The 13,135-nt window shown below is 41.7% G+C and overlaps 1 protein-coding gene across 1 annotated transcript in view; it reads left to right on the forward strand.

The window, feature by feature from the left end:
- The window catches only part of LOC128019403 (mitogen-activated protein kinase kinase kinase 12-like), a 35,151-nt gene that overhangs the window by 15,506 nt on the left and 6,510 nt on the right, over positions 1–13,135 (forward strand). The window contains exons 4-10 of the mRNA XM_052605363.1: positions 1,350–1,541; positions 1,624–1,782; positions 2,382–2,540; positions 4,408–4,516; positions 5,076–5,185; positions 11,385–11,501; positions 12,653–12,772. Coding sequence (XP_052461323.1) covers positions 1,350–1,541; positions 1,624–1,782; positions 2,382–2,540; positions 4,408–4,516; positions 5,076–5,185; positions 11,385–11,501; positions 12,653–12,772 — 966 coding nt within the window. The remainder of the gene's footprint in view (positions 1–1,349; positions 1,542–1,623; positions 1,783–2,381; positions 2,541–4,407; positions 4,517–5,075; positions 5,186–11,384; positions 11,502–12,652; positions 12,773–13,135) is intronic.

Below are 13,135 nucleotides of genomic sequence, written 5' to 3' on the forward strand. Positions count from 1 at the left end.
ATGTAGTCCATATGAAAGTGTGCATTTCTATCACTGTCCGCGTCTGCATTCGGTAACTTCATCTTTGCAGCCGACACTAGTTTATTTCTAAATAATTCAAATGTCTTCTTTTCCTCAGGCACATTCAGAATCATTCATTTTTCTTTGCTTTGTGACAAGCTTTATGCGCACGCGTGAGCACGGAATATAGGTTACAAGCCTATAAGCGTAAAGCATGGGAATTTTATTTAATTATATTAATCAGTTTAATATAAACTTGAGACTAATAGAAAAATCTGTAGTTGGGGCAGACCTACTTGGCACAAGGAACAGATCCATTTTTAAAATTAAATGCTATGACATTATAAAACATGCGACTGCAATTCACGTCACTCTGCATTGCATGAGTTATGCATGCATTATCAAGTCAAATGCTTTTATTTTATTTCATTTTGGGGGGTGGTTTGGTCTTTCTTGGGGCCCCTCCCTAGCACCACCCATGAAGGTGAAGAGAAACATAGGATCAGATGAAAGTATAGTTGCACAGCTGTTCAGTAAATCACCATTAAACAGAAGAAGATGTAGACCTGGGACACTCATATCTCTCTGTCAGGCATCGGTTACATGTGTCCCATTCAATGTGAATACATGACACAGAATTAGGGTGTCTAATCGAGCACATCTGCTTGAACGTGTCTAGTGATCCTAAAGACCTTGACCCTCACGGAGCAGGACTGGTCATCACTGGCCTACAGAAAACAGAAGAACTACATTGTGACAGGGCTCTACGATTACTTTTCTGTTCGGAGCACCTTCTGTTCGACAGCAGAAATGAACTTTCCCATTACATGGCAATATTTAACTGTTTAAATTGATTTCCAGCGTCATTCATTCATTCATACATTCATACATCTATTTATTTACTTATCTATTTAGTTCCATTGTAAGGGCATTTTTAATCTTATTAAATGTGTCAGTGTTTCTATGAAGGAAGCACTGCTGTGTTTTGCTTGTGCAGAGACGTTCAGCGGCTCAGCTGTGACTTTGAGAACTATGTTTTTAGAGGGAATATTGTGCCAATAATGTAAGTCACTTAATATTGTCTTGTTTTTTGAACGATTGTATAAAATCAGTATCACAATTAGAATTGATTGGATTTTCATGGAAAACAGCACTCTTGCTTGTATGATATTAAGTAACTATATCATATGTATTAATAATAATTTGGTGGCATTATTCATAATCTGAGAAGTTCAGTTTGACAAGCTACAGCGAAACAGCAGCTCATGTTAACCTCTTTCACATTGCAAACTCTCTGTGTATATACCTGTATAATAGTGTGTGTGTGTGTGTGTGTGTGTGTGTTTCAGGGGCGTGTGCACGCAGGCTCCGTGTTACTGCATCCTCATGGAGTACTGTGCTCAGGGCCAGCTCTACGAGGTGCTGAGGGCCGGCAGGAGGATCATGCCGTCTCTGCTGGTGGACTGGGCCATGGGCATCGCAGGCGGCATGAACTACCTCCACCTGCACAAGATCATCCACAGAGATCTCAAATCACCCAAGTATAATGCTGCTTTCTACCAATCCACACAACGCATGCACACACTGAGAGTGTACCTCACACACGTGTCTTCTCTCTGTCAGTATGCTGATCACACACGACGACCTGGTGAAGATCTCTGACTTCGGCACGTCCAAGGAGCTCAGAGACAAGAGCACCAAGATGTCGTTTGCAGGCACTGTGGCCTGGATGGCACCCGAGGTGATCCGGAACGAGCCCGTGTCTGAGAAAGTGGACATCTGGTACGATCCGTCTGGAGGATTCACAAACACTCTTCCAAACTATTTTACAGGCTGAACAAAAACAAAGCAAAAAAAAACAACACATGCATATTTCATCAACTGAAATATTGTTAATGTACCAAATTACAAACAACATCACATGTACTTACTATTAAAATAACAATAAATTGTGCATTATTACATGGAAGTATCCCTAACAATATTGTAATTACATGTAGTTAATTAATATAACTTTAATGTGTAATTACACTGTAACAAGGACAGCTTAAAATAAAGTGTAACCTTATTTTTTGCTTTTAGAATAGTTTAACATTTTCTTGAAATGTCCCAAAAAATCTATTCATTTTCCCTGTTAGGAAACTGACCGACCGATAACCAGTGAACATATTTTTACTGTAGTCTTTTCACAGTCTTTTACCATTAAAATGATAATCCACTTTCACAGTGTACCTCTAAAGGAACAAGGCCAGAGACTTTTATGAGCAGAAGAACTGTAATCCATCTATAATGAGCAGAAATGGCAGACACTGAAGTGCAGGAGATGAATGTGGCGGTCAGTGATGTGATGTGATGTGATGTGTGATCTGTGGGGTCTGCAGGTCGTTCGGTGTGGTGCTGTGGGAGATGCTGACCGGTGAGATCCCCTATAAAGACGTGGACTCCTCCGCTATCATATGGGGCGTGGGAAACAACAGCCTGCAGCTTCCTCTTCCTGAAAGCTGCCCTGATGGCTTCAAAATCCTGCTCAGACAGTGCTGGTGAGAAACCACGAAAGAAAGAAAGAGTGCTTCATTGTGTTGAATGTGCACTTGTTGTAGAATCGTAACTGTAATGCAGATAATATAATGTGAATGTAATGAAAATCCACTTTAGTGAACTTACGGAGAGATGCACTTTCATGACTGTGTTTCTCAACACATTTAAAGGGACAATAAGTAACTTTTTAGGTATTTTATTATCTAAAATCAATATTTTTATTCATAAATATGCCCTCAATGGTGTACAAATACCTATGTCAATGTTTAAACTAATCCTTGTAAATGAAGAATTTATTATCTTTATATACATGGGACGGGTAGGTCGACGGAGGCTTCCATGTAGTTCCGCCATCTTGCAAAACTATAATAGCAGAGAGGGACAAAAAGTACTAAGCCAATGCGTTTCCACAACGCGTTTTCGGTCAGAGCCAGAAACGCAGGTGCAGAGCAGTGAGAGGCGCTTGAAACTGCACCGGCAAGTTTAAAAGTCTGGATTGCATTCTTATTATGGACCATACATATGCCGCGCCACAGGAGAAGAAAACATCGTCGCCAAAACAGTCAAAAATAGAACGTAAAAGGAAACGTGACCGTAGATTACAGAAAACAAGAGTTAATGTCAGGGAAGCTTTTTCTAGGTGGAAAGAGCTAATGCTGGATAAAGATTTCAAAAGAGACGCTGAAGTGGCCAGTTTTCTTCTCGACAGGTAAGTCAGTGTTACAATCTATATTATAATATTTTTTTTATATCTAACAATGCACATTATTCAGAAAATATAACGAATAAATTAGACATAACTACTAATGACAATATTTCATGTTTTCCACAGTCAGTAATTCATACTGTAACATTCGTTTGTTAGTTGTCATGTTGCAGTTTGTTTGAAATAACACACCTGTTCACCTGAAGGAAAACTCGACGAAGTGCTATTAGAAGACATCCTGTCAAAGCTTTTTGGTACATATCGCCTACCGTAGATGCAACGCGCATTTGAAAAAGCGAGGCGCTGGAGAGCAAAATTAGTTTGAATGCAAAATACAATTTCACCACTAGATGGGAGTAATTCCTACTTAGTGTCCCTTTAAGTAGTGCAGTCTGTAATAATGTCAGATTAAAAGTTTTCGCATAAAGTTCTGTTTTAATAATCTTTTGTCTTGTTTTAAAGAAGTGCACTTATTTTATGTGTTGACAAACATACTAAGCACATGTAAAGTACTGGAGGTTTTTTTTTTACATTCAAAGAATGTACTGAATTGCAACCTCATGACAAAAAATAAATAAAATAAATATATATATATATATATATATATATATATATATATATATATATATTTAAAAAACAGAACACAGTTTTTCAATAGAAATGCCATGAAAGTATATTTTAGTTTTCTATAAATGATGGTCAGTACATTCGGCAGTAACACTTTAACCATATTTTACAGACAAAAGCAGTAATTCTAAAAAATATATATTATATAAAAAATATATATATAGATATATATATATAAAGATACACTGAAGTCCTATTTGAGTTGGTCAAAACACTATAAGTTCAGCCAAATACATTTAATGACATTTTAGATTCAATTCAGTGTCTGAGAACATTACATTCGGTTGACACATAAAGTGTATTCTTTCCTCAATGAGCTCTTTTTAAAGGGTACTTTTTCAGAAAAGAAAGAAAAAAGATAGGAGAAAATCATATGGAAATAGCATCTCTTTGTGCAAAATGACAACCAAAAGATGCCATAAGCAGAGAAGAGTTAACTGACTGGTAATCATTTCCAGGTGACTCTTGTAATGCTAATGTGTGTGTGTGTGTGTGTGTGTGTGTGTCCATGCGTGCATGCGTGTGTGTGTGTGCAGGAACTGCAAACCCAGGAACAGGCCGTCGTTCAGGCAGATTCTGCTGCATCTGGACATCGCGTCTGCAGATGTGCTCTCCACCCCACAGGAGACATACTTCAAATCTCAGGTGAGACTCATTCAGTGCTCAACAACAGCACAGGAGCATCGTGGTGGCCAAATATCGACTTCTGTTTGCCAAAACAAAATATTTCAAATTCTAGTTTAAAACACGTGTGAAGTTCTCAGAAAATGCAGTTTAAAAACCAACATCTAATGACCTTAACTTAGTGGTTACACTACATGACATTTTTAAAGGTGAAATATATTTCCTGACACTTTGAGTCCAGGTGAGAGTTCACAGCTAAATCATTTTCAAAAGGGTTTTAAAAGTATGTTTCAGGGTAAAAAAGTATTTTTTATAGTTTTTGGCGTGTCACAACATGTCATTAAACTATCTGAACTAAACATGTCTTGTCATGCAATTTAAAAAAGAAAAAACATTTCACATCAGAAATTAAAAACACACATCATATTCATGTCACTGAGTTGCATTTTGGAAGGAATCAGTAAAAGGGACAAAATTGAGTGCCACATCTCTGGTCATGTCAACACTGTTATTAAAATGAAAGATAATGACTGCTGATGATTTGAGATCCAGCATTATAAATCTGTGTATGTGAGAGCAGGCGGAGTGGCGTGAGGAGGTCAAGCAACACTTTGAGAAGATCAAGTCAGAGGGCACGTGTCTTCACCGTCTGGATGAAGAGCTGATCAACCGGAGACGAGAGGAGCTCAGGTCAGACACAGACACATGACAAAACACTGTCCTGCCCGAACCATTAATACAGTCCACCAGAACTCACTAACTGAACTCAAAAGCTCAACTCACTATTTGGTTTGCTCTCTATTTTACAGTACGTGCACTTACTGGTACTTACAGTGTACTTATCTAAGAAAGCACTGATTTAGTATTATGGATTGCTTTAGGGTTATTTGCGTCTAATTATGCATAAGTTACTGTTATAACTATGTTAAGTAAATGTAACTTGTAACAAGGCCACTATAAAATACATGTATTGCTGACACTAATGATTATTTTGATAATAGATTAGTTGAAAGATAATTTTTTCGATTAATCGGATAAAAAAAATCTTTATTTTAATTTTATTGACAAAAACAAACTATTCCACATTCTGCTCAATGTCCTTCAAACAAATATGCCAACAGAATACTATGAAAACATACAGTGCTAACAATTTATTGGACCACCTATCATAATAGACAAAATACAGATATTTTAGGAGTCTGTCAATAAAAAAACAAATTGTATTGTCATTTTGTCAGTAACACAACTGGACACAGATGCAGGTTACAGTGTGAGACCAATTTATTCAATAAGTCCAAAAGAAAAAAATTCCCTCAAACGAACAGAAACAGGCCGGGAAATAAAGAGAAAGGTCCAACAGAGACTTCAATATCCTTGTGTAAACACCCGGCAGGGGGCTCCCAATGGTGCGGCCTCGTAGAGCGGAGAGGGGAGGAATACACGAGAGAGAGCCAGTAATGGAGAAAACCAGAACACTTCTGAAGAATGTAGGTGCCCGGTCTAGGAAAACAAGAGGAGAATGCAACACAGGTTTAACCCTGGAAACATGGAAAACAGGGTGCACCCGACCAAGTGTGGTAGGGAGCTTGAGCTGTACCGCCGCTGGACTCAGGAGCTTTGTGATCCGGTATGGGCCAATGAACCTGGGTGCCAATTTGCGTGCGGCTACCCCGAGAGGCAAGTCCTTGGTGGAGAGCCATACCCTTTGACCACACACATAGTGTGGAGCGGGAGTCCGGTGACGGTTGGCGGCTGCTTTGTTCCACCTATTAGGCTGGACCAAGGCCGCCTTAGCCCTCTTCCAGGTGCATTGGCACCGTCGGACAAAAGCCAAAGCAGACGGGACCGCAGCTTCGGGTTACTGTGTGGGAAACAAGGGAGGTTGATAACAGAACACTGGAATGGGGACATAACTGTGGCAGAGGCCGGAAGGGAGTTATGGGCGTATTCTACCCATGACAGCTGTTGACACCAGGAGCTGGGATTGTGGGATGCCAGGCAGCGAAGGGTGCGTCCATCTGGGGATGGATTCCTGATGACAGACTTGTAGAGGCCCTGATCTGCTGACAGAACTCCCTCCAAAACCGAGAGACAAACTTGGGACCCCTATCAGAGACCGATATATGTTGACCGAAAGACCATGAATCCGGAATACGTGATCAACCATCACCTGAGAAGTCTCTTTGGCTGAGGGGAGCTTGGGAAGATGAATGAAATGGGCCGCCTCGGAGAAACGGTGAGAATGACGATGTTAACCTTAGATTCCGGGAGGCCAGAGACAAGGGCCAAAGGGGTGAGAAGGGATGGGCAACGGGTGGAGCAGACCAACGGGAGGCGCATTGGAAGTCTTGTTCTGAGCGCACATCGAGCAGGCAGCCACGAACTGCTTGACATCCTTGGCCATGGATGGCTACCAGAATCGCTGATGGATGGCAACCATCCGAGCTTTATGAGAGTCAGGAGCTGGCAACTTCAGCAACGTCCCTTACCTTACAGGGGTCTGCTTTGATCTCCCCCGCAGAAACAACGAACCCCAGGAACGGAACAGACTGGGCATGGAAGACGCACTTCTCCGCCTTAACAATGAGCTGGTTCTCCAACAGCCATTGTAACACCTGGCGAACATGCTGAGTGTGTACCTGCAGAGATGGCGAAAATATCAAGATATCATCAAGATACACGAAGTAGAAGTGATTCACCATGTCTCTCAACACGTCGTTAACCAGGGCCTGGAAGACAGCTGGGGCATTGGTCAGGCCAAATGGTAGGACCCGGTACTCAAAGTGTTCCGTGGGTGTGTTGAAAGCTGTCTTCCACTCATCACCCTCACGTATGCGAATCAGGTGATAGGCATTCTGAAGGTCTAGCTTGGTGAAGACCTTGGCTCCCTGCAATAGCTCAAAGGCAGATGACGTAAGAGGCAAGGGTTACTTGTTCTTAATAGTGATGTCATTCAGGCCTTGATGATCTATAAAAGGACTCAAGGAGCCGTTCTTCTTCTTGACAAAGAAGAACCCAGCACCTGCAGGAGATGAAGAGGGTCAGATGAGACTGGCTTTGAGGGATTCCTTAATATATTTGTCTATGGCCTCTCTTTCAGGACCTGAAAGGGAAAACAAGTGACCCTTGGGCAGAGAAGTGCCTGGGAGGAGCTCAATGGCACAATCATAAGGGTGATGTGGAGGTAAGGAGGTGGCCTGGGACTTACTAAACACCTGGCACAGGCTGTGGTACTCCACCGGGACCCCCTTCAAACCAGCAGCCTCCACCTGCAAGACAGGACACACAGACACAGGAAAAGAGGCAGCACCCAGACAAGATGCAAGACAAAACTTACTCCAAGACAAGACAAAGTTGCTGGACCAATCCATGTGAGGGCCATGTTGCACCAACCACGGGTGCGCCAGAACTATGGGAGCACTCTGGGATTCAAGAAGGTACAGCATGTTCACCTCACGGTTATTGCCCGAGACTATAAGATTGACAGAAGGAATAGCATAGGAGACAGTGGTGATCAAAGTGGCATTCAATGAATGGGCAGGAATAGGTTCAGGAAGAGGAATGGCAGGAATCCCCCAACGGGTGGCCAAAGAGAGGTCCATAAAGTTGCCCTCGGCTCCTGAGTCAACCAGTGCTGCACAGGAGTTAAAGGCATCACCAAACTGAATTGAGACAGGAAGGAGAGTGCGATAGGAGGGAGGAAGCCATAAAGGGGATATCGCTCACCAGGATCCCCCTCTTTACTGGCAAGCATTGACTTTTAACGTACAGCCTGCTGTGAAGTGACCTGATTTGCCGCAATACAGGCATAGCCCTAAGGCGAGGCATTGCTGCTTCTGTTGAGGAGTGAGCTGAAGGCACCCCACCTGCATAGGCTCAGGCTCAGTGGTTTATAATAATAATAATTCATTACATTTATATAGTGCTTTTCTAGGCACTCAAAGCGCTTACATAGTCAGGGGGTATCTCCTCATCCACCACCAGTGTGCAGCATCCACCTGGATGATGTGACGGCAGCCATAGTGCGCCAGAACGCCCATCACACACCAGCTTACGGGTGGAGAGGAGACAGATTGATGAAGCCAATCAGCGGATATTGGGATTGTTAGGAGGCCATGATGGTCAGAGGCCAATGGGCGAATTTAGCCAGGATGCCGAGGTCACACCTCTACTCTTTTCGAAAGACATCCTGGGATTTTTAATGACCACAGAGAGTCAGGACCTCGGTTTAACGTCTCATCCGAAGGACGGTGCTTGTTGACAGTATAGTGTCCCCATCACTACACTGGGGCGCTAGGACCCACACAGACCACAGCGTGAGCACCCCCTGCTGGCCTCACTAGCACCTCTTCCAGCAGCAACCTAGTTTTCTCAGGAGGTCTCCCATCCAGGTACTGACCAGGCTCAGCCCTGCTTAGCTTCAGTGGGCAACCGGTCTTGGGCTCCAGGGTGATACAGTATGTGGGGGAAACAGATGTTGACTCCTCCGTCCTCCAGGATGGCCAAACTTCCTGACCTCTGGCAGAACGGTCAAATTGCCTCTCCATCTCCTGGCGGAAATCTTTGAAAGAAGCACAACAGGAAGCTTGAGTCTCCCTGACGGAGGTTTCCCAGTCTCCAGCCTTGCCAGTTAGAAGAGTCAATACAAAAGCCACTTTGGACATCTCAAGCGCGTATGTGCGTGGCTGCAAGGCAAACACCACAGAACACTGGGACAAGAAGGCCCGGCAGGAATTGGGGTCCCCATCATAGGGTGGTGGATTATTGCATCTGGGCTCAGGCTCATGGCGAGGAAGATGGTGAACTGCACCACCCTGAGCAGCCTCTCGTTGCAGCTCTTGGATGCAGGTGGTCAGCTCAGCCACTTGGCTGGCTAGGAACTCCACCTCCCTTGTGGTGCTCGTCAGTCTGGCTTCATGCTGACCCAAAAGAATACCCTGCTGGGTGACTGCGGTTCTGACAGAATCTGCACCTGCTGTGTCCATCTTGGCCAGATCATTCTGTCAGGAACACAACTAAGCACAGATGCAGGTTACAGTGTGAGACCAATTTATTCAAGTATAAAAGAAAAAAACTCCCTCAAACGAACAGAAACAGCCAGGGAAATAAGGAAAAACATCCAACAGAAAAATAAGAGACTTCAATGTCCTTGCGTAAACACCCGGCAGGAGGCGCCCAACGGTGCAGCCGCGTAGAGAGCGGAGAGAGGAGAAAGACACGAGAGAGAGCCAGTAATGGAGCAAACCAAAAACACTTCTGAAGAATGCAGGTGCCCGGTCTAGGAAATGAGGGAGGGGAAAAATAATGGCACGACAGAACAAGACTTGACTGGATCAGACAGAATGGCTACACATGGACTATAGTCGAACAATGATCTGGCACCGATTGGCATGACAGACGGGAATAAATAGAGCAAGAGATGAACAGACATTGAATTCAGGTGAGCTGAGTCAAACAATTAGAAGTGGAAACTGTAGTAATGAGGGGGAGAGAGGAACGCCACAGACAGGTGTAAGACAAACGATCAAAACCAAAACAAAACACCATGTGCACACGAGATGCAGACATATACAAAAACACACACACCGAAGAACGGGGTGATCAGACAGCGGACATGACACATTTATTGGACAACTTAACTAAACTTAAACTAAATAGTATTTATTCACCTAATAACAAAAATGGCTTTCTTTGACTTTGATAACAGCTTGCATGCTTTCTGGAATTTTTAATGTCGTTTCTGACTGATTGTGTATCTGAAAAAATAAACAAAGCACAAATAATTTTTTTCTGCCTTTCTTTCACAGCACTAATTATATTAAAGCACTAGAAATAGCTTACTACTGTAACTAAAGAGCTTATTCATATTAGAGGTCTAACCAATACATAAAGATAAAAAATGATTTTGGTAATTAACAATACTGTTATTTAAGAGCAGCAGTGACACAAACCTTACAAAATTAGTTAAAAAAGCTTACATAAATTTGTTTTAATAAATTTGTTAATCACTGTAGGCTATATAGATTAAACCTCTAGATCAAAAATTAAAATAATAAAGATTATTATTTATTAATTTATTTATAAAATCACAGTGAAGTTCATTAGAACACTTTGATCAGAGTTAGTCTGTTACTGTCATCTCTTTATCCTGTAAAAGCGTCTGATATTTATATTCAATCACACACAGTTTCTAGTGCTCTCATACAGGACTTGCACCACATGTTGACTTTTAAACATAAATGTAATGTTCAACAACAGATACTTCAGGACCGTGAATGTTTTTGCGCTGAATAGTGTCTCTACTATGTTCTGTCTGTTTAACGTGCATGCCTGCCGCGCCGGTGCTCATTCAGTAAAGATTTCGACTTGATGCAGACTGTCTGGAAAGGTTTGTAACATTTACAGATAAAGATATGACCGCCAACTGAAAGTGTTTTGCACTGAGGACGCACACACACACACGTATCTGTCAAAGCACCTGACAGGCAAGTCATTACGCTAAAGAATCAGCTTGAAGCTTAAAATAAAGATTTCTATGTTATGGGCAGCTCGGATCATGTACTTTTCCAGCAGGAGCTTATTCTGTTTCCTCCAGTATTTGTAGATGCATTTTTGTCTATAGACTTCCGTTATTCAGTGCTGTAATTTGATGCGACCGGCTGAATTTGGACGTGCAATGTGGGCAGACCCGACTAATCAATAATGAGAATCGCTGGCAATGATTTTCATTATCAATAATAATTAATTTGATCGATTAGTTGTTACAACCCTAATTGCAATTAATCACAAAAAAATGTGATTTTTAGACAGTAACTGTATTGTGAGAAAGAGAGAAGATTGTGTCCTCTAAAGGGTTGTTACCGAGCATGACATCCGGCTCATTTTACAGGCATGCTCTCGACATCAGAGAACACTACGAGAGAAAGCTAGAGAGAGCCAACAATCTGTACATGGAGCTCAACGCCGTGATGCTGCAGCTGGAGCTCAAAGAGAAAGAGCTGCTCAGGTAAAACACACATAAAACACTCCATAAACCAAATAAGACATATCTAATGATAAAGCTTTTATACTCTAAAAAGATAAACTGAGTTTTTAATTAAGTGTATTTTAGAGTACAACTAACAAAAAAATTATCTCATCATTCATGCCCACTCACATTGTTCCTGTATGAGTTTCTTTCTTCTGTTGGTCACAAAAGATGAGACTTTGGGGGAAGTTGGTGACCATACAGTTAATATAATCCATTGACTTCCATAGCCCTGCATGTCAGCCCGAGCCCGACGGGGCCTGCTTTAGGCTTCTCCTTCTTTTATATCTAAGACATTCACCAATTAAAGAGATGGAAAAGATGTGCTGCACTGGTGGAAACAATGTAATACCATGTTACCAGGACTGTCAGGACACAGGGCACAGTGTTTAACATCACCATCCCAGCAACATTAATTACTATGAATGTGTCTGGAAAAATAGCAAGAGATCATTTAATTATTTATTAAAGATGGCAGAAAACACAATGATTTGTTTTCATTGTGAGTGCACACAAATAAAAGCAGACTTTAAAGTTTCAAAATATGTATTAAACTTATCTGTATTTTAAGTTGATTTCACTGTTATCAGGAGGAAAAAGTTTAAGTGATCGTGCCAGCGCCTCCATGGATTAAACCTGCTGTAGCTTCCGCTGTCCACACAAACACATGGAAAAGTTTTATTATTGATACTGCCACATAGAGTGAATTAAGAAAGTCCAGATGCTGCCTTTAAAGAGGTGCTTTATCATAAACAGAAACTTGCAGACATGCTAACTGGAAATTATATACATTTGTTGTGTGTCATGCAATAGCCACTAGATGGCGATTTGAAATAGTATTTTGTAGCTCAGCACACAGTTTCCAGGTCAGATCACACTGCTTTTGCCCACTTCAGAGAGACAGATGTCTTGTGTATTATCAGAATAAACTGGCTATGAACAGTCAGGAAAGACATTGGGAAAGAGCTCTTAATCTGTCAGTCCTTTCCATGTTTAGGCCCTATTTTGTGCCTTTTCAATGGAAAGGTCTCCTGATATTCCATGTCATGTTACTTTGAGATGATTTACATTCAGCTTCTGATATCTTCATTTATAACACCAGTGCTAATGCTGCTTTGTTCTTGATCAAGGAGGGAACAGTGTCTGGATAAAAAATATCCTGGTCTCTTCAAACATCACCCCTCGACCACAGTGGACAAACTGATCAAGAAGAGAAGCGTCCCCCAGAAACTGCCTCCTCACGGCAAGAGGTCAGAACAGACGTTCCTCACTCTGTCTCTTATTTATTAATGATTACATGGATCGCTTACATTTATATCCACAGCAGAACGTCTCACACATAATTCCTTATTCTGTATTTATGCACATTAATTTGTTTTTAATCTCATCCTAATGTAATTACATTTGGAGTATGTTAAATGACAGACACCATGAGGTTAGTGATGAAGACCCAGTATACAAAATACATTTAACTTTATTTGTGGGGCGGGCTAAACCATTTCATAAAAGCGGGAAACGCAGATTGGAAGAAAATTTGACCTGCACATCACTAGTACATGATTAAATGTTTAGAAGAGTATCTTTGACATTTGCCAGAACATGGACACAATATT

The sequence above is a fragment of the Carassius gibelio genome, chromosome A9 (assembly GCF_023724105.1).
Source record: "Carassius gibelio isolate Cgi1373 ecotype wild population from Czech Republic chromosome A9, carGib1.2-hapl.c, whole genome shotgun sequence".
NCBI classification, from domain to species: Eukaryota; Metazoa; Chordata; class Actinopteri; order Cypriniformes; family Cyprinidae; genus Carassius; species Carassius gibelio.